This window comes from Coffea eugenioides, chromosome 6 (assembly GCF_003713205.1).
Source record: "Coffea eugenioides isolate CCC68of chromosome 6, Ceug_1.0, whole genome shotgun sequence".
Taxonomy (NCBI): Eukaryota; Viridiplantae; Streptophyta; class Magnoliopsida; order Gentianales; family Rubiaceae; genus Coffea; species Coffea eugenioides.
In genome coordinates this window covers 27,773,342-27,795,510 of record NC_040040.1, presented here as the reverse complement: position 1 = coordinate 27,795,510, position 22,169 = coordinate 27,773,342, and the positions used below count along the sequence as shown (strand labels likewise).

At 36.9% G+C, this 22,169-nt stretch overlaps 2 protein-coding genes across 3 annotated transcripts; both read right to left on the bottom strand.

Moving 5' to 3' along the window:
• Window positions 1-237: 237 nt before the first annotated feature.
• Window positions 238-2,398, bottom strand: LOC113774987 (transcription factor MYBC1-like). The gene is made up of 2 exons (XM_027319667.1): window positions 1,011-2,398; window positions 238-815 (listed from the first exon to the last, which is right to left on the bottom strand). Exon 1 carries the CDS (start codon window positions 1,975-1,977, stop codon window positions 1,018-1,020), a length of 960 nt encoding a protein of 319 aa, XP_027175468.1. The 5' UTR covers window positions 1,978-2,398; the 3' UTR covers window positions 238-815; window positions 1,011-1,017.
• A 6,054-nt stretch (window positions 2,399-8,452) lies between these two features.
• Window positions 8,453-21,836, bottom strand: LOC113773038 (calmodulin-interacting protein 111). 2 transcript variants are annotated; one of them, XM_027317558.1, is made up of 11 exons: window positions 21,531-21,836; window positions 19,885-20,040; window positions 17,722-18,605; window positions 16,149-16,353; window positions 13,848-14,055; window positions 12,404-12,852; window positions 11,636-12,062; window positions 11,386-11,466; window positions 11,087-11,277; window positions 10,764-10,949; window positions 8,453-9,087 (listed from the first exon to the last, which is right to left on the bottom strand). In XM_027317558.1, exons 1-10 carry the CDS (start codon window positions 21,834-21,836, stop codon window positions 10,809-10,811), a joined length of 3,048 nt encoding a protein of 1,015 aa, XP_027173359.1. In that variant the 3' UTR covers window positions 8,453-9,087; window positions 10,764-10,808. The 2 variants fall into 2 exon arrangements, with proteins under 2 accessions (XP_027173359.1, XP_027173361.1); XM_027317560.1 differs by lacking the exons at window positions 19,885-20,040; window positions 21,531-21,836 and adding an exon at window positions 18,771-18,842.
• Window positions 21,837-22,169: the final 333 nt, after the last annotated feature.

The following is a 22,169-nucleotide window of genomic DNA, read 5'->3' as shown; positions in this document are numbered from 1 at the left end:
TTTTCTGATTAACACAAACAGGTTGATTACAAGCCGAGATGTGTATGTAAGTGAAGATAATGCAAAATTTAGTTACCTTACAAAACTAAGAGCCTTAAATTCTGAATTCTCTGTACCAGTCAAAAACAGAATATTGATGCAGTTGACTAAAGAAAACAGCTATTAAGGAAAGATGTATTCTTTGTATGTGAAGTAAAGAGTATTTATAGAAAACATGGCCTATATTGCAATTAAGGAAACATGTTAATAACATTAGAATTGTTATTCTTTGCTAAAAGATTCCCCAGTTACAGGGTTTAAAAGTCTGCTATCAAACCACACAATTTACAGCAAGCAGGACTCATCTCTACAAGATACAAAACTAGAAAACAAGATATATAAGTTCCTAATGGTGGAGATTCTGGACATTGCCAAAACTGCAATACCATATTTAATATCCATGGATTTGATCTGAGTCTAAGATAACTAGAGGACATATCTACGCCATGCTTGTTTTCCAACATCATTCTTTGCTGCCCTTACAGGCTACCATGGACTTCAGCAAATCCTCTAAGAAAGCCACATAGAGCTGATTACATTATTGCCGCCCAGAGTGACATCATGGTCATTATCCGTCACTAGAAGCAGAATGGATAAAATAGAGACACCATCAATAACTGGCTTGTCTGCCACCAGAAGTAGAATTGGAGATGACAAAATGCTATCCGCAACTTAATTACACTTGCAGGAGTTCATGGAATTGAACTAAAAGACTCCAGAACTGATACTATGCACTGATCCCCTAACCATTAACGCCAAATGCAACGATGACCTCCCTGAAGACAACACCAAAATCTAAACAAAGCATCCACAAGTCCATGATGAACCCAATACCATGAACAACTAGAAACAGCACAATGAAAGGTAAATTGCTAAATTAGAAACTAAAAAGTTACTCCAAATACAATTTTTCACAGGACTAAGAACCCAAATTGATGATCGACAATACACAAAGAAAAGTCAGCAGTTACCCCAAATTCAATCATCCCCAGTTGGAAACAAGGTGAGAACTTTCCTCCCATTCGCACTAGCAGCCGTAGCTGATTCCAAATCCTCCACGTAAGATGGCATTACAGGAGTATTACTATGCACTGGTGTCCCCATCCTCTGAACCTGCTGCTGTGATTGCCTGGGCAAAAATCGATGCTCAAACTGCCCATTAGGCGGGGATGTACCGAAATCCCTAAACTGCTGCTGTAGCTGTGGGTGAGGATGGTGGTGCCCCACCACTGTTGCCATCTGATGATGATGCTGCATTGTCATAGGCACAAAAGGCAAGAAATGGTCCGAATTCGGCCTGCCTGGATGCAGAAAGTGTGGTGGAACAGGCGTACTCGCAAACAAATCTGGTTCGCTTCCAGCTGCAGCCATTGAAGCATTACCATTCACACCACCACCATTGCCGCCACCACTCGAAATACTCTGCATTCTTTTCAAATACAGCCTATACTTCTGCAGATGGCTGGCGACATTTTCGCGTGTTAGCCCATCTACACTCATCAACTGCATTATAGTTTTGGGGACAGCATTCTTGATCCCCAAGTGGGCCACAGCATCCACAAATCTTTTGTGAAGCTGTGGCGTCCACACGAGCCGGGGCCGCTTCAGGGTCCTAGCTGGCTCCTCGCCTCCTGAACCCGCCCCTGCTCCTCCACTCCCTCCGCCAGTCCCACCCAGCTCAGAGGAGTCAAACTCCGCAGATGAGTTGGGCTGAGAGGAGGGAGTATTCTGACCTTGGGACGGCGCCGGAGGAGGCGGCGGCGGCGGCGGCGGATTCTGCTGATGGTGGTGGTGGTGATGCGGGCTGTTGGGATTTCGAATATCGAAATATACAGCTAGATCAGGGGTGATTAGGGTTTGGGACAAAGGCGTCAGCTCTTCTGGAGAAGGGAGTTCTTCCTCCCATTTAGCAAACCAATTTGAGTCATCCTCCCTCATATTTTTCTTTTCTTTTTCTTCCTTTTCTCCACCGAAAAAAAGATCCTCTTTTTGGGATGGTTAATTTATTCGATACAGGGAAAAAATTTTGTGGGTTCGGAGTATCGTCCAAATTGGAACACTCAAAAATCAAGAAAAGGAGATTATTAATGATGATGATGATGAGGATGATGAAAAATGATTACTACTAAAACTTTAGTACTGTGAAGGGGGAGCTAAAAGGAGTGTAGAAAATTGGGAAGGACGGTAGAAGTTTTGGAAACTTCTCAAATTTTCTTATTTCTTGTACCTCTCCCTCTAGGAAACAAAAGATTGAGTTTTGGAAGAGAGAGAGAGAGAGGGGAGGAAGAGGGGAAGAAGAAAGTGCAAGATTTTGATGAGGATCCAGGGGTGGTTAATTGGTGTTTTTGTCTTGGGGAAGAGAAAGGGGGGGCTGGGGAGGGGGGGGGGGTGTGTGGTTTATGGGGAGGGGTGTTCGAGGTGGATCTTGTTTTCTTCTTTTCAGCTATTATTAGGAGTACTGTTTGCTGATGCTTTTGTTATGGATTTTTATGAGAGTTGGGACTTGGAAGAGCTGTTTTCTTTCCTCTTGTTTTTATTTTTCCGGGATTTGGGGGTCTTTTTATTCCCTTTAATCTTTTAGTCTTTGATAGACAGCTACATAGTTCCATAGTTCAGAGTGTTGGAAGAAAAAAAGATTTTTGTTTTTGTTTTGTAGTAAATTTTACAGTTGTTTATATGTATCTGCATCTCTGTATCTATTATACATGGGAGTTGGGACACAATTGTAGATACACTGATACAGTGTGGAGAGGTGGGAAGTAATGTTTGGGGCGTGCGGTACACGCGCTGCATCCATTGGACTGTAGCAATCAATCAGGTGGCAGCTGAGTTGATTTGTAGGAATTAAGGAAGTCAAGGTCTCAAAAGATCTTTGGATCTTAAAAAGGACAACTGGCGATTGCTTCCTTGCGTTTGCCATGGGCGCGTGGGTTACACGCACATGAAAACAGGAGTGGATGATTTGGGATTTTTTTTTTTTTTTTTTTTTTTGGTTTTTTTGGGTTTTTCTGGCTAGGAGTTTTGTGGGTTTTGGTCCAAAATCAAAGATGAGGTTTTTGTTAGGGGGCAGGAATGTAATGTGATTGGGATCTGGGAAAAGGAAAGAAATAAAGATAAGAGAGTGATTGAGCAAAAAAATAATAATAATAGCAAAGTTAGGCCACTTTTTTGTGGGAATTCTTTTGTAGGTAGTTTGTTGTTGAAGTGGGAATCAAATGAGTTTTAAATGAAGGAGGTGTTTGGTTGTGGGGTTCGTGTGAAAGATAAAGTGATTAGTTTATTTGTGTGGATAGAGTTTTCTCTGATTAAGAGAGAATATTTTTGGGTGCTCGATGTGGGTTTTGGTGGGGTTGTTTTGGTTGTCATGATAAAACCATCACCCCATTGGGATATTTAGGATTGACTTTGATTTCAAGATTCCTCACTATTGCTTGTGATTTTAGGTTAGTAGGCATCAGCAATCACACTAAATGACATGTGTGCAAATAATATCCAAATACAAAAGAAAGGAATCTCAAGTACTTTTCCAAACTTAAGCTTAAGGTGAACTCTTTTTGAACAAAAGAAAATTTTCGGTTTGGATTGTTACTTTAGGAGTTTTTGTCGAAAAATATATTATAACGATTCAATGTATGTGAAATAAAAAATAATTTAAAAACATATTCACGAAAAACGTAAAAATTTTTCTACGAAAAATTACAATCCAAACAAGACGTTGAATTTGCAACTTATTTGTGACTTTTATCATCTCAATTTTTTGTTTCTTCTTTTGGGATTCATTCATAAAGTCAAGAGATAATTTAAGAAAAAAAAACTAGTTTTGAGTATTGTAGATGTGTTTGGATTGCATTTTTCATGATTTTTCATGGAAAAATTACTGTAGCGATTTGATGTATGTGAGGGAAAAAGGTAATAGGGAAATGTGATTACGGAAAACAACGTAATTTTCCGACGGAAAATCACAATCCAAACAAGGCCGTAATCTCTCTAAAAATATAAGAAGTTTTAGTGGATAACTAAATGATAGTCTATGTCTAGTTACATTATCTGTACAGTTTCTTTCTCTAAAAATCTTTTCTCTCCCTTTTTTCTAGAACTCTTCCAGCCAAGATCTTCTTTATCTCTTCCATGAGAGAAAGACCAAATCTGGTCTTTTCCCATGGGAGGAAGTACTATTTATAATTCTTAATTTTTTTATTTGAATAAATTCTCTCTTAAGATTTCCTAATGAGAGATTTTTCTCTTCTAAGATCTCCTAATAAGAGTTTCTTCTCTTCTAAATTGTTTTAGTGAGAGTTTTATTCTCTTCTAGGTTTTTCCTAGTGAAAGTTTTCTATATTTTTATCTTTATGAAATTGAGATTTTGTAGATCTAGCATCTAATTTCTCAGATCTGCAATTTCTTTATTATTATCATATCTAAATTTCTCTTTGGACTTGAACCAGTTTTAATCAGATCTGATTGTCAGCAGACATGCATTGATGTATTAGATTACAGTGGTTCATCTGGATGGAAAATATATAGAAGCATCAATGTTATTTTTATTTGTATTGTTTTCTTAGATCTGTTATATCTATTAATTTCAAATCAATATGTATCTGTGTCATGTTTGTTTGATGTATAGTGTAGATTTATTTGAATGAAATAATCTTTTCTATTAAAAAAAACTAAATGATAGTCTTAATAATGCCTTTAGCAATATCTAGACTCGAAAAGGACATCAAAAGTTTTCTCAAGGAAACATGAAGTCGTACAGAATTGGCAGTACTTTTTGTGCTTCCTTTGATTGGTCAATTGGAAATTGAATTTTATTTACCAAATTGGTCAGTATTTCTTTTCAAATTCGTTAAAAAGGTGGATGGCTGGAGTGAGAAGGCAAAGTAGGAAAAGAAAGGAGAACGATACTAATCAACACTGGCGGACATAAAATATTAATGGCACACAACTTCCTCATTGTTCACGATGCTCTTTAATTTTTTGATATATGTCATGATAACAATGTCTCTAATTTTTATTTTTATTACCATAAGAAAAAGTGTTAGTAAATTCACTGAAGAATATAAGTATTTTTATTTAATTCACACAATCAAAGAGTCAAAGAGAGTGTCATTAACATTTTTCGATGCGAAAGAGAAAGACATAAATAGATTTGTGATAGATTTGTTTTCTTCAGTATAAGTAGTGTCGAGTTCCTCAAAAAGAGTTGTCTTGCGCTTCTAGGTATTCTCTATCTATTCACCTATGTCAGTTTCTGGTATAAAGTACCTTTCTGTTTACAGTCATTCAAGATTTTTGAGGGAGTATGGCGGGGTTATTTCAACACCATAGCATCTGGTACTCAAACATTGGCTTGAGGCATTTTTTTACCTTTCTTACCTTGAAAAAACTGAGACACCTTATGTTCTTGAACCGATAACCATCTTTTGACTAACCTAACATCCTCCATCCCTTGGGATCGACAAATGGTAGTACAGGAATATTCACCTGTTATCCATCGACTGCGCCTTTCAGCCTAATCTTAGGCCTTGACTCATCCTCCGTAGATAAACCTTGTGTAGGAACCCTTAGGTTTTCGGGGGCATTGGATTCTCATCAATGTTTACAACACTCAAGCCAATATTCTTGCTTCCGCTTCATCCACCGTTGCTCCCGTGGAGGTTTCTCTTTAAGATGGAATGCTCCCCTACTAATGTATTTTGAATCCAGAACTTCTCACTTATACTCCCTCTTCTTAAATCACCCAACTTATTCCTCCTCCCTCCCCACTAGCTTGACAGATTTTTTGGCAATCACTAAAACTTATTAATGTTTCACATGTAATCGAACACATAACCATGTTTAAATACATTCATAAATATATACATGTGTGTGTGTGAATTTGATGGCCCAGATTAGGCTAACCCGATTTGTCGTACATTGACATTGCCGAGACACTTGATCCTTTAAATTACGCATGGTTCTGGAAAAATTAGCAAAGTAAATAGATGGCGTTTTATGGAACAACCAGTGGATCCAAATAATAGCCCAATTTGACCCTGTCCAGTTTTAAAGATGGTCAACTAAAGCCCATTTTACTTTAGAATTGTCCATCGTATATTCAATATAGAGTTTTTATTTTTCATGTTACAAACTACATAGTAAAGAAAAATTCTATGTTATCAAATACGATTCTCTCAAGTTGTATCTCTCATTAAAGATAATAATTTAAATTTAAAATATTTAACACTATTTAATCTAAGGGTTAATAATACTTTTGGATGATGAATTTTACTCGTTGTATGATACTTAAAAGATATTATAGAATCTCCCCATAATAAAATGCAACTACTGAACATTTTTACAAATTAGAAAACCATTAGTATGAGAGTTAAAACCGTGAAACTAAATCAATGATAAAAGTCTGTAAATTTTAAACTACAACACATTAAAATGTGATTCTCGAACATTTTATCAACTCGATTGGGCGAAGTTTGATTAATTGATTTGTTGTTCCATTTTGCCTAGATGAGACACAAAAATAGCAATGAAAAAACTGAAATTGTAGAAAATAAATCCACTCCAAATACAAAGAAATAAATCTTGGAAGATAAAACTTCTTTTTATTTTCACATGTTTCTTAATCTCATACTTATAAATTAAGTAGGTCAAGAGTGACTAGATTACTTGAGCACAAGATAAGTATAGCAATTGCCAAAGATACAGCAGTAGCTATGCATACACTATATAGCAACCATCAAATAAATAGTAACTGCATAGTCACTATATAAAGTTTTAACAGCCCGAGTCATTCAGTATTCAAACTATAAGCCAATCACATAAAGACAATTGATCAACTAATTGAAGATTAAATATGGTTTAACAATGCTACTAGAAGTATATAAAAAGATGCCTGTGTCAAGGTACTATTAGCATCAGATTCAATGGATTACACGCCTTTTTTCACAGAAGATCTAACATTTTTTTTTTTTTTTTTTTGGTCACACAGGGGTATCCTAGCATTTTTGCCGGACTAATCCCCTGAGACTGTACAGAGCCCCGCCCAAGGATGCACAGCAATTTAGCACAACAAGGTTCGAACTGGTGACTTACGGGATACTACTGCATGTGGTCACCATCTGAGCTCCTTGCTGGAGGCAGATCTGACATATTCTTGAAGACTGACTTTATGCAGTAAGGAATGCAATGCTAATGGCCAAGACTGCAGGGTGGACTAAAATAATAGTTCACACAGACTGCAAATCAGTAGTGGACCATATAAATAGGTGCAATGACTATGATTTCAACATTGCAACTATCCTGGAAGACGTTCAGGATCTCAAAACAGGTTTTGAAAGCTGTAGTTTCTCATTTATACCTAAGTCAGGAAATGAAATCAGCCATTCACTAACTCAGTTTGCTGTAAAGTTAGTGCATGATATTAAATGAGAACAAGATTTCCCAATATGACTGATAGACTTAGCACCGAAGAAAATGAGGACAGTGACCCCTTTTTGTAACTAATCCTTGTACTATCAAGTGTTGATAGCATACATATAGAACAGTTAACGTTTGTTAGAAAAAAAAAAAGACTTTATGCATTTTGCTTCAAATCAAGTTCTATCTAATTCTTTGAATGCAAAGTCTGGTTTATAAAGACAGACCTTTTACCATTTTTTAAAATTGTAATCCAAATTTTATCCAACTCTTTGCTCAAAAAGTTTTGCACCACCTAAAAAAAATAGCAATAGATAGAAATTAATGGTGCATGCATGTTGAGCTCACCAAAACCAAACAGGTGGTGTTAAACATATTGAGGAACAAAATGAATTTCCTAAAATTCACGGATTACAATCATCCCTGCATGCAGCTCTCTAGATGATATACAGAAATGTCCGCCAAAAATAAAAACAAAAAATGTACCTAAATAATTATGATAAAATATCAGCAGGAGGAAACTAATTATCAACAACCCACTTTAAAATGTATACTTAAATTTGCCTTTTGATCATACATATTGAAACAGCTGCCTCTTTCTCAAAGGGAGGAGAAGATGGGGATAAGTGCTTTGATTGACCTATCTTTCTTATTCCATCAGATGAAAAAAGATCCCGCGATGAAAGAGCTTCCACTTTCACATTCGGAAGGAAAAAAAAAAGAAAAAGAGGCAAGGGAACTGCCAAACGAACTGTGACTGGACGAGAATAAGGGGTATCTCCTATTTCTATCGAGTAGACTATCTATTCTTGATCTTGCCAGTGATGATATAATCCACCTACATGAGGTTTAGTAAAAATGAGAAAAAACCAAACAAAGAAAAGAAAAGAAAAGAAAAGAAAAGAAAAAAACCTATCCATTCTTGATCCATCACAAAGACATTCAATATGTATATCTGATGGAGTCTGCATGGTGACGGATTGAACAGGACAGGACAAACGGAAAGGGAACGCATGTGGCATTACATATCACTGCACATGATTATGAACAAGAGCTAAATTAGTTGGATATCCAAACCTAATTGCTCCAATACATACTATACAACAGTACAAACTATTAAAACTCTAGGGACCAAAAGTTCTCACATCACCGGTCAGCATCTTCTTGTTTTAGTATGATGACATATGAATCCAAGAATGTTGTGAGTATATCTGGTGTGGAAGTAGGCCAACATTTCTATTGGCAAATAGGGGGTTTCTAAGCCCACGGCCAAGTACTAGGTTGTAATTGCTATCTTATTAGGTTCGGCTGCTATAGCTGTTCGGAACCCACAAACCATTCCAACTGGGGGTCAGAATTTCTTCGAATATGTTTCTTGAATTTATTTGAGATGTCAGTAAAACCCAATATGTTCTTGATTGCCTTGCAAAATGGTTCATCCACACGACCTACGAGGCTCAAGGTGTACACCTTTCATCACTGGAAAAGCTGCAACCTTCTTTTTTGGCATGCAATTTCTCATTGCATGCGTTGGCGAAAAGTTCCAAGCCAAGAGGTTCATCCTCGAAATGCAGCATGCCTTGTGTTGCAGACTAGGATCAACACTTGAACCTTCAAAAGAGAACTTGATTCTATCTGCATGACCAAGAACTAGATGTAAGAGGGATGCTGAATCAGAAAGGAAACATTAAATAGATCTTCACTGGTCCTGTCCAAGTACACAAAGTGATGTCTCGATGGCTTATCACTCAAAAAGATGAGCCTGCTTTGACAAGAAGACTTTGAAAGAGCTATACACAATATTAACACCATAGTTCAGTAACAAAGAAAGCACTTTCAATTAAAAACAGGCAAATTTGAAAACTATGACCAGCACTGGCAACCACCAGCCGGTACTCTGCTGGCTAACCAAACAGCATTGCGAATCAACCAATAAGAAAATACAAATTGGAGAGGAGAAACAAAAGAAGCCAAATAACAAATAAGAACCAAGTTTAAAAGCAGAAATGGACATTCTGTACATTTTAACCATCCAAGAAAGCAAAACAGCTTCAACAAACTTCAATGCATCTACTATACAACCTCTCAATTCTACGGCATTCTGTCCATTTCAACCCTCTAAAACAGAAATGGAAGAAATTTGAAAGCCTACATGGACAACTATCCACTTAGTGTAGATACATGCTGTGTAGAAGATAGATATACAGCCATAAATCATGATTAGATGAGTATAGAAACATACACATATTATGATATCAAGCTCACAGGGGCAAGCAATGATACAGTCCTTTTGCTAGATTTGAATTACAAACCTCATAAAAACTCCAAATCAATACTCAGGTCTGTAAGTTTTAAGAAGTATGCAGTTCAATCCATATCTTGGAGTTTAAAGAGCTGATAATCGATATCCAGCCTAGCATAAGCTCAAGGTATGTTCGAACTATTACTAGTGTAGTAATACAGCACTAAATTTTCAATCAAGCTGCAGTATGTAACTTGCTACCAGTGATCCATAAGGTTTAAAGAAATGGCAAGCAGAATGCAACACCAAACTGCCCAAGAGATCCTAAACTTGTCAATAAAACTAACAGTAGATATCCTAAGCATCTTATGGCACCTTCACCGTGGGCTCTCAAAAGTCTAAATGAAAATGAATTTGCTTTCTGGGTCAATAAAACTAACAGTAGATATCCTAAGCATCTTATGGCACCTTCACCATGGGCATAAAATGTCTAAATGAAAATGAATTTGCTTTGTGGAGCAGTCTAAGCACTTTTTAACTCCAAGCACAAGGGAGGGAAAAAAGTAAACTCCTTACCAATTAATATCTGCACAATCTTGCCCTCATGAATTATGTTCTTTAGTACTTAACTAGTCAATTTGACTATCCTGACAGTATTCCTGCAATGCACCTTTTAAGGCACCTGGAGCTTCTTATTACCGAATGGATTTAACTCTCAAGTACAAGTGAATATGGCAAAAGCAAGATTTAGATTCTCAAGGGAATTAGAATGGCCTTCAGTTACCTTCTCATTCTCAATGATAAAGCCTTGCTTGACAGACATGAGGTACTACTAACAGCAGATTCTGGTTGTGGAATTTAGAAGTTATCTCAATCTTAAATTTTAATGAACCCCGTCAAAAAATGAATTGATTACACAGGTTATATTCCAACTTAACAAACCTATGAGGCAGTTATTAATAAAAAATGATATTTGCAAAAGCAGACCATATTTTTATTTACATACATTACCCATCAAAAAGCACAAGAAGTTTTTAAAAGGCATTCATAAGATAGGGCTGATAACTACCAGAAAGAAATTTGAGTTCATTTACTTTGATGACAATTTGCTTTCCTAGACATCTTCAGCACTTGAGTGCACAAGCCTCTGAAACTTATTTGAGAGCTCTTCATAGGATAAAATGTCAGACGGTGGTACTTGCATAATTCCAGCCTTCAAATGCTTCATAGTTACCTCTGATGCATTAAAGTCCTCCTGATATCACAAGAAATACTATCAAATGATAAAAAAAAAGGGTGAAAAGTTGGAAAAATATGCTTTATTCCTTTTTTCCATCAGAGAAAGCCATTCCAGAAGTGGAATGGTCCCTCCTCCATCAAATACTGATGTACCTCAATAGCAGCAATAGCTGCTTCACGGCAAATAAGGGATATATCTGCACCAGTGTAACCTTCTGTAAGAAGCGCAAGCTCTTTAATGGACACATCAGAACTGCATGGCATTTTACGGAGATGAACACGGAATATTTCCTCACGATCTTTCTTGCCTGGAGGCCCCACATATAGCAGCCGATCAAAGCGTCCTTATAGAATTTCAAACAAGTTTTAAGTTTTTCCTTGCTATGTGAGAAGCAGCAGCATTACAACTCTAGGCAAACAAACTAAAAGAAGGAAAAAAGATTAGCACACACCTGGTCTCAGAAGAGCAGAGTCAATCTTATCTGGTCGATTGGTCGCAGCAATGACGGTGACATTAACTCTCTCATGTAAACCTAGTTATGAAACAATTCAAGCAGGTAAGTTTTAAGAAGAAATTGCATGTATACGTAATACAAATTTTTTTGAACCAACAACTGAGGGTTGCAAGTCTCAAATACTATATTTTATCAAAGAAGTCAGCAAGGAAAAGATAAATGTGTAGGGGTGAGATTTTTTAAATACCATCCAATTCAACAAGTAGTTGACTCATAACACGGTCAGAAACTGAAACTCCATCACTTTCTTTCCCACGGATCACGGCTAGGCCATCTATTTCATCAAAGAATATGATTGAAGGAGCATTTGCCCTCGCCTTTGCAAATAGAGACCTTACAGCCTTCTCTGATTCACCAACCCATTTGCTAAAAAGTTCTGGACCTTTTACAGCAAGGAAATTCAATCCAGCTTCTGAAGCTACTGCACGTGCCAAGAGAGTTTTGCTGCATCCTGGAGGACCAAACATCAAAACTCCAGTAGGGGGCCGAGTTCCAATGCGCTGGAAAGCATCATGATGCCTTTGAGGCCATTCAACAGCTTCCATCAGCTGCATCTTAACCTCTCTCTGGCCACCAACATCTTCCCAGCTAACCTTTGGTATCTCGAGTACTACCTGATTGCAAGTTTTAACATGTCAACAAAAGGCAAAGAAGGCAAGATATGACGATTGAAAGTCAACATTGTTGGTCCACCATTATTAAGATTAATGAGCAAAAATTCAGAAGCATGATGATCAGCACACAAAAGAGAAGCTTGCATGTCCAGTTTGCAATGCCAATTTGAGGAATTTGAATAGTATGAAATAACTAGAAAGATATATTAAGCAAATGAATCTCTTAAATGATACAAGAAACTGCGGATCTGATATGATTGGAATCAGGATAGAGTTTGCCATATGACATAAAAGGTTAATCGGCTATGATTTATAAGACAGGCTGAAAATGGTAGACATACCTCTCTCATGGCACTTGGCCTAACTTTCATCCTAGCCTTTTCAAAATCTTCAGAAGTCACCCTTAAAACAGGAGTTCCAGATGCACAAGTCCCACCTACTTCGATATAATCTGTAGCTTCAGACGAAATATGCAAATTTGAAATAGATGATGACAAATCCTCCAAATTATTTACCGGAAGGTCACAACAGTTTGTCATATCAGCATGAGAACAACCATCATTTACATCAATTGATGGATCACACTCTGAACCAACATCTGAGACACTCAAATCAACATAGCGTCTAAGACAAACCAAAGCTGCTTCATTACATAGTGCAGCTAGATCGGCACCAACGAAACCATGTGTAGCTGTGGCAAGATGCTGAACATCTGATTCTGAAAGAGAGTTCTCTATTTTACTGAGAAGTACAAGCAGTATCTCACGGCGCTGTTTGGGAGATGGAACACCTGCACAGAAATTTTTTTGGTGAAACAAAAAGACATTCTGTATCTGGTCAAGTCCAAAATGTGGAGACAATTAGTTAAAAACTACTTACTAGAATCAAAAGAACACATCTAGAATTCAAAAGAACATTTTGAAATTGGACAAAGAATAACTTCCATGAAAATATATGCAGCATCTTTTTTTTCTAAACACAGCACTGGTGAACACTTTCCAATTAAAATCCCCGTTCAAATGAAGATAAGAAACCACTGCTTGTTTGTATTTATGACATAACTGGCACTCCCTAAGGCCACACTCCCCAACAACCCAACCCACCCCCCCCCCAAAAAAAAAAAAAAAAACTAAGCCGCAAAGGCACCCAAAATTAACATAAATAATAGAGGCCTTAAAAGCCAACCTACTTTCGTTCCTGCATGCAACTGATGATTGACTCAAAGGGAGGGATATAGAAAGAATGAAGAAAGATTCACTTCTGAAGGAGAAGATAAGTCAAGTTAGAAACAGTTTCTAATTTTATCTGGGGAAGATAGGTGGGGAAGATAGGTCACGTTGGAAACAGTTCTAATTTCACCTGAAGTATCCTTAACATATTTTTGGGGCACAGATATCCAGAAATACATTCTAAAATATTAATTTAGGATAACAATTTACTAGCTGTACTAACTTTAGATTACCAACTACAGTTAGCTATGCTTGTATTGTAGTATGAGACCTCATATGATGATTGTGGAATAGACAAGAACCACTTAGTCAAATTAAAGCAAAAAGGCCCACCAGGGACTTGTAAGACTAAGGCAGTAATGACAGACGACAAATTTCAATTAACGGTCTCCTATAAATGTTCAGGTTAAGTAAAACATTAAACTGCAAAATGGGGACCTTATTGCAGCCAAAAATCTGGTCATTAAACGACAGTAACAGGAGAATACAATGAAGAATTAGCTGGTAAAGAGAAGGCTGAAGTAAAAAAAAGGCAAAACTGAACATTTCAAATTACCAATTTCTAATTCTCTGTCAAATCTTCCAGGCCGTCTAAGTGCAGGATCAACAGTGTCAGGCCGATTAGTTGCAGCTATGACAACAAGCCCATCACTCCTGCCAATCCCATCCATCAAATTTAACAATGTCGCTACCATTCTTTGAGATAGCTCTTCACCACCATCTTTACGTGCAGGTGCAATAGCATCCAACTCATCAATGAAAACCTGCATTCACAAATGAATGTAATTTTCTGGCGAACCATATAAAATTTTTGAAAGTAACCCAAATTTATAATTTTATCTAAATCACAGCTTAAGAGGGAGCAACTAACCAAAGGAAGAAGAGGTAAAGAACTGTTAAATTGTCTGAAAATACAGTATGAACACCTTTGATGATTGCGAGGCATATATGACTTAAAATGTTTACATCAATTGCACACTCTAATGCATAAAAATAGGTTTACACTAATCAGCATGCTATATGATTTCCATCCATCATTAAGTTCAGACAGATAACAGGCATGCTCAGACCTGCTCCATTGGTTGTCAAAGCTAAAATCTTGAATTTCAGAATGAAAAGATGACACAGCCATCAGGATTCATCTGATCTTAGTCAAACGGGTTGGCATACATATTATTAGTCAGTGAGCTTCACAATTTTCAATCAAATACAGTAAATATTATGCCCATCTAATTTGCTATGCTACATGCACGACAATAGGGGTAACTATCAAATATACGATAATTATACATCTGGATGTTTAAAAATGAAAAAATAATGAAGAAGCTTTTGAGCAATATGATGGTCAATCAGGATTTGTCAAAATGCTTTTGGGCAATACCATGGCCTAAATGTTGCCACAGCAGTGGTTTAATTCTTGTAAAGGCCTTTGATAAGAAGTTTTTTCCAATTAAAGTGACAGATCAAGATGAAAAGGAAAGAGCAAAAAGAAGAACAAAGTTGCCACAAGTTTCATTACAATTTCCCCTAGGGTATATTGACATGCTATGGATGTTGGAAGAACAACTTCCAAAGGCTTCACTCCAATCAAAGGCAAAAAACACATCTTCCCAGGTGAAAGCTTGTAGTTCTGAACTATCTCAATGAAGACAAGAAAAGAAACTTAACAATTGTGCGTGTTTTTATCCAGGCTGATCAGAAGGAATAAACCTTCAACTTAGCATTTTAAGGTATGAAACCCCAAATTCACAAGGTTTCTTAATTCAGTTTTGTCTAATCAATAATCAGAATAGTTACTTGAGGCAGCTGGATATCCTAGTCGTATGACGACTATGAAATGAAAAAATGGTAGTTTGAGTTCTTTTCATTCTGAAACTATTAGAATATAATACTAATCTGAAACATCAACAAAGCTTTAGAGTAGATTATAGCCTAAAAGTATTGCAACTATGTTAAGTGAGCAATGTAACCTATCAGAGAAAACTACACTTATGACATTCTTAAAGATCAGAAATTTCTCATGTAGAATTAAGTACTCGTCCTCTCTTTTATGTCCCACAAGGTATCTCACTGATGGCTCAGGCCTCCCCGGAAGGAGGCCTTCCTCTCCTTACACCTTCCAGATATGATCAGCTAAATACAATACTCGAGGTAAGCTATCAAGGGAAATTGGTGACACACTTTACAACAAGCCACCAAACAAACACAAGAATCTAGTGCACAAGACAAGAAATTTAACTTGCGAATCCAAGAAACCAGATTACCCAACATGCATGAATAACAAAGCATGAGTCCACCAAATTCCAGCAGTAATATTGCTCTCTTCCGAAACACTGAACACTTTATCAAAGCAAAAGTTCACCAAAAGGGATGACGAAAAAAAACAGAAAATAAAAGAAAAGGATTCAATTGGCTCAAGTTAGATCAATTTTCCAGGTCATCTTTAAAGCCAAAACATCATCTCAGCAAGCTGGTTTACTAATCCCCATATAGTGCATACAAAACATGTTATACTACCGGCACGAAAGATTCCATATAGCAGGAAATACAAAAGTAATCAGCATAGGAAAAGTTCTGTCTTACTTTTGTTTGTCTACTTCTACTTAGAGGCAGAATCTATTAAGAGAAAAAATAAAAAAGAAAGCAAAAAAGGTCAACATAGGCAACCTAACAACACCAAGCACAGAACTAAAGGCAGAATCTTAGAGTAAAACAAACAGAAAGATGAACATTGCCGAACAAACACCAATGGAGAATTAAACAGCAATTAAAAGGATCTCGTTAGGTTCAAAGCTTTCACCACTTAGGACTGAAAGAACCAATAAAAGTTTGCAGAAAAAGAGAGAAGAAATCTAACCACAGCTGGTACAGCTTTGCTAGCCGAATCAAAGACCTCATGCAATGCTCTTTCACTCTCTCCATAATACTGACTTATGATTTCAGGTCCATTGACAGAAAATAAGTTTACACCAGCCTCATGAGCGCACAACCTAACCAGAGAAGTCTTTCCTGTTCCAGGTGGGCCATGAAGAATCACGCCTTTTGTAGGTCGCAAGCCCAAACTTAAAAAATTTAAGGAATCAGCACAACGTTCAAAAATAGTATTGAACATACATATTTAATATCGAAGTGCCCGACAGCCAAGCTTATACAACAAAGTGAAAGGCTATTATTAATCAATCTCAGATTTTCTCAACATCTTAAACTCAATGAAAACTCGTTTGCTGCTTCCTCAGACAGCCACTGACACACTGAATCATGTAAACTCACCACATGGAGATTTGGCATTCTTTCCTTCGTATTTAACTAATTCCCTTAGGATTAAATATAATTCCTCCACCCACGCAATGGTAGTTAAGCTACTTAAAGTTACAAACTCTAAATAATTATCACTGGAGCATGAATTGAAGAACACAAGAAGTAAGGGAAAAAAAAGTCAAAATGAAATGTAGATTTGTTACTTCTTCCCTAATACCCGCAAAACATACTACCAAAATGTTCAAAATCTAGATGCCTTTTGCACTTAGAGATGGCAACACGCATCCTCATCCCATTATGGAAAACTACCCCCAAAAGAAAAAGGAAAAGAATAAAAGAAAAGCCATATTACAATTGCCCTCCTTAAAGAAAAACCAAGCGTGAATCTCTCACCCTAAAATTGAATGTCAATCCAAAATAGCAATCTCATGATTGAGATGGGAGCTAGCAAATTACATCTTAGAAAAGAAATGCATACGATCCGAAAACAGGATGATCACATGCTACACCACAATGTCATTTTGCCATCTTACAACCAGATTGGCCAAAAAAGGGGAAAACCTGAGAAAATAACCAAGGGAGCAGCAGACCCTGCAATTCCCACTCGTCTTTTCTCATTTTTTCCTGGATAAACAAAATCGATATAATGCAATCAACTAGAAGAGGGGTCACCCAGCCCAGAAAGCAAGAAGCCAAGAAATGGCCAATGATAGTTTTCAACCCACTATACATGACTAAAATGAATAAGTAAGCGACTGAAAGAAGAGACGATTAAGACTCACACCGCAATAACTGAAATAGTTTTTGAACAAAAAGTTTATTTCTCTAGTTTTATCAGAAGTACTGAAAACCTTTCATACATATGCTGACAATAGGAAAAATGGCAGCCTAAAAAATGATTGTACTTGTAATCATCTACACCCAGCTTAAAAGCAACCTAGTGGATGCAAGTCATACACAGCTCATAATAATCTACATATTCTTGGTTTAAAAACAACCTGGGAAATGTCAGTCCACAAAGGCAAGTAAGACAAAACCTAAAAATCAGATAAGATACTTTATTTTGTTTTTTTCTGTTTAATCCTCCCATACAAAAAACAAATAACAGAAAAAAGTCACCACATGGTTATGTTCTTAAGAGTACATATGCACATAAATGTTGCGAAAAACACCTGGATAAATTACACCTGACTGCTGATGTAACAATTATCTCTTTCAGAACTCCAAACTCCACGGTAAGACCTCCCAAATTTGGCAAGTCATCTCCCTCCTTAGCAATGAAACTCTGACGTACAGGTTCCAACCACATTGAAGATCTTTTTAATGGAGTTTCCGGTGCAGAATGCCTTGGTAAATGTATACTAACTTTGGTTCCACGATCAACAAAATAGGCATCTACAATATGATCCACTTGGTCAACCATTTGAGATGTCAAGTTGCAACAGCTGTTCTCAGTCAATCTCTTACTTTCTGTAGACAAACTACTGACTCCTATAACATGGAAAATGCAAAGCCCTGAGAGTATTGGAATGGCCAAAAGGTTTCCACACAGCAAAAATCGAGAAAATAACCATGAAGTACAGCACGTCTGCAAAAGTTTTCTGACATCATCATCCTCTAAAATATCCTTCACATCAAATATATCCTCTGACATCTCTTGTAAGCGGGATGAATCTGATCTTGAGTCTTCAAAGTTTGGCATACTGAAGCGTCCACTAATTGGAGACTTCAGTTTTGATTGAGAAAAATATGGGGTCTTTGGGGATGCAATCTTACTATTTACATCTTGAATATTTGTTCTTTCAGTCAAATGACCATTATTGGAGGACATACTACTTGCCACAAATTTAGTTTGTGACGACACAAAAGATAAATCTAATTCCTTGCAGTTGTTCAATGAAAGACCAAAATCATTAATTCTGTGTGATTTGCCAAATTCACCAACGCCCATTACCGGTCGATCCTGAATGGAATTAACATACAAAGCCCGGCCTGAGGCAGGGCAACCCATGGTAAGGAAAAGGTTTGGAGACAAGCGCACTGCATCCTTCACAAGCTGCAGATAAAATGGCAGAAAGTCGTTTGTAAACTTAAGTTTTGCACAGATCACATTGCATGACATTTTTCCTTAAATGTTGACATCCAAATGTAATCAATAAAGTGAAGAGTACGAGCAAAAACGATTGAAAGGCAAAAGGAATCGAGATAAAGCAACACGTACATCAGCGATGAAGATGATGAAATTAATGATAAACTCATGATAATGCATTCTGAAAGTCATGGTTCACCATAGTAATGAATATGCCATGTAAAAAATTATGGTGCCTGGGATTCAGTTGGATTTACCATCAGTAACTTAAACAGGAAGGGTGGCCAAAAGTCAGATAACCAGATTACTTGCAATTTGAACATAAATTTCTCCCAATTTGCAAAGTGCATGGATTATAGCCACCAGGTTAGATTCAGTTGAAGCCCAGATTAGCAAAGTCAGATTTAACTTCTTTAAACAGATGTTTTTGGAAGCCCCATAGGCTAGCTATGAAGGTCCCGATATTGTTTGATGAGTCCCTGACCTGTTCGCAATTTACTGTGATCCAAGATCTGTTATCATCCAGGCTTAAGACTGGTGATTTCACAATATCTGTAACTAGAATTTTTTAGATTATCCCGACTTCATAATTCCTCTTTCCTTCTCTCTTATATATGCATAGATGCCAAGATTACTTCATGTTGTGCTGTTTTTAAATTTCTTCCCTCTAACCTATTCTTCGGTCTCCCAAAGTTAAAGTTGAAGAAAAAGATTGTTTAAGCAAACACTTGACTAGGGGAATTTGAGAAACTAATTTGATGCACCTCTTACTAATAAACAAATTAGCTTAGTTCTCCGAGGCTCTTTTAGAGAACTGTTCATACCTTTGTGAGGAAATCCAATCTATTAAAGAATCAGCTCATAAGTGAAGCGAATCCTGTGGTTTCCAAAGTTTTTAAGTTTTGCATTTGCAAAGACAAAAAATTTGTAAGCTAATACAAGTCTTTTGCCATTCTGATATCCATCTAATAGAGTCAAAAATATAATTCAGATTGGGCACCATGCAAACAACTCATAGTGCACCATAAGATCTAAATGGTTATTTGATAACAAAGATTTAGATTGTTCATAAAAACTTTTTCCTTTCACCCAGCTGGACATTTTCAGGGAAAATTCCATGCCAGGGATACCAAAGACACAAGCCCCACATGCAGACACTTTTATCGAAAAGAACAGTAATTTGCAGAAGCGACAGGTAATAGAAACAATAAATTGGAAAAGACATATATGTAATTCTTCTGCAAACCTTACTGGAAGGAAAAACAGTTGCAAGAATGAAGTAGCAGCCCACATCATTAGCCAATTTCTCAGTAAATTCAAACCCGAAATGCGTTGCACATTCATCTGCTAAAGAGCACAAAGGATGGCCACTCGAAAGTTTCCTTGAAGAAGCAAGAGAGACCTGTTAATGCAGTGTTATATGCTGATTACCATGAAAAGATTGCCCAAAAGCAACAATTTGAAGAAAAAAATATTATGTAAAGTCACAAAGTACTCATAGAAAACAAAAAAAAAAAAAAATGTTGCAGCATTCTGTATGCCTAAGTATATATATTACTCAAATGTGTTTGAATAGCTACAATATGCCAAATGTCACATTCTTAAACGGTTGATTACACTTTAAGATGATGCAGCAATCTCAATCATATGGAAATGCACTTGGTAAAATAAATGAGATATTTGTGGACTAACATAGAGACTCTCTTTAGAACTGAATAAGACCCCAAATTTCTAAGTGGGAAAGCCAAACTGTAGTGCCTGAACAAAAAAGGAAGTAAATAGGAGGTAAAGAAAGGACCTGAAAGGGCCAGTTTATTTCATTGGAAGAATCAGAATTGAATGGCAATTAATCCCTCAAAAGGCTTTTTGCTTAGGCCATTTGACCCTTCTTCTGATCGTTGTACTGGAATGAGCATCCAATTCTATTTCTTCTTTTTAACTTTTCCTTTTTCATAATATCATGCCCCTTCATCTCTTGCTGTCTAATTGTTGATAATCTAATATAGCAGTTGGTGCACCTAAAGGGAACTTTTCCTACCAAACCAAATGCCCCCCCAGTGTAAGAATTCAAACTCCACCACCATAGTTCTTTCAAGTTGAAAGCTTTGTAAGAATTCAACACATTCACAAAGACCACCTCCCTGTTGTAATGTCGTCCAAAATATCCATGCCTCACAAGAGAAAACAAATCTCACAGCTTATCATCCCACTTTTTTATACATTAAAGACCAAATCACAGTTAATGCCTTCTCCAAATCTCGAAAAATAATGTTTCAAAAAAACAAAAGAAAGAAAAAAGACCAAAACTTTATACAAAATAAATACCGTTAATTACATAATTTTGATAATTAATCATTTACTGGCAGAAATGACATGGTGAAGTTTAATCAAATGCACACCATTTCAACAAACACAATAAACAACAGCCAAAAAAAGAAAGAAAGAAAGAAAAGTTCAAACTGAACTCTGTTTAGGAGGTTGGGTTAAAAGATAAAGGCCAACTCCAAATTTGAAGGCACAGAATGAAACAAATCCATGTTACAGAACCCCATCAAAAGCAGTAAATTAGAAGCTCAATATTTCAGACTGGGATCCAAATGAATTTAGCTGGCTCAACAGCTCAACTCGACCCGAATGGGTATTGAGCTAGCTCGACTACTCGATTAAGTATCCGAGCCAACTTTGAGTACAAAGATACTCGGCTCCAAGGTTCCATTGGGTTCAAGCTCAAGCTTAATGAATTTAAGTCGACCTTAGCTCGATTAGGCCAAAATTCAACTCAAACTAAGTCAATTGCAGCCCTATTTCAGACCGAAATCAGAGTAAACCAGAAAAACTCAACTTCGACAAAAAAACCAAATTAATAATGATAAATGAAAAGAGAATAGTTACCGAGACAAGGGATCCAGGAAGAATAGAAGAAGCAATCATAGCGGATTCCGACATCCAGATTTTACACCCTTTGATATCAAATGCTTCCGTTCCAATTGAAGCATGAACAGCATCATTGTTAAACACTTTACCAATAAAAGCGGTTTTAGAGATAAGAGATGGGTATTTTCTGGAAGCTTCTTCCAGACCCCATAAGAGCTCTTCTTCTTGATTGCTGATTTCTGCATCATCTGGGTTTTTGGAGGCTGATAAAGGAGAGGGGGAAAAGGCTGCCTTTGAAGAATGTTTTTTGCTTTTCGGGGGCATTTCTCTTCTGTGCGGCTCAGAAGAAAAGCAAAGGAGGAGAAGAAGGATCCTAAAACCCTGTGGTTTTGGAGAGGGTTTTACACTTTAGAGGAAGGCCTCGTAATATGTTGAATTTCGGTGGGAATAGTATTTTGGAAAATGGCTACCTGACCCATACAAAAATGAATCTTTGCGTTTTTTATCCCTAGCATTTCACCTGCATGACATGACATGATGATTAATTTTAGCTGATGTTGAGGATGGTTCACGTGAAATTAGACAAGAACACGGGTTTACAGATTTAGCACAAGTTGATTAATAAAAATGATTACAAAGAATAATCAGCTCGTTCGT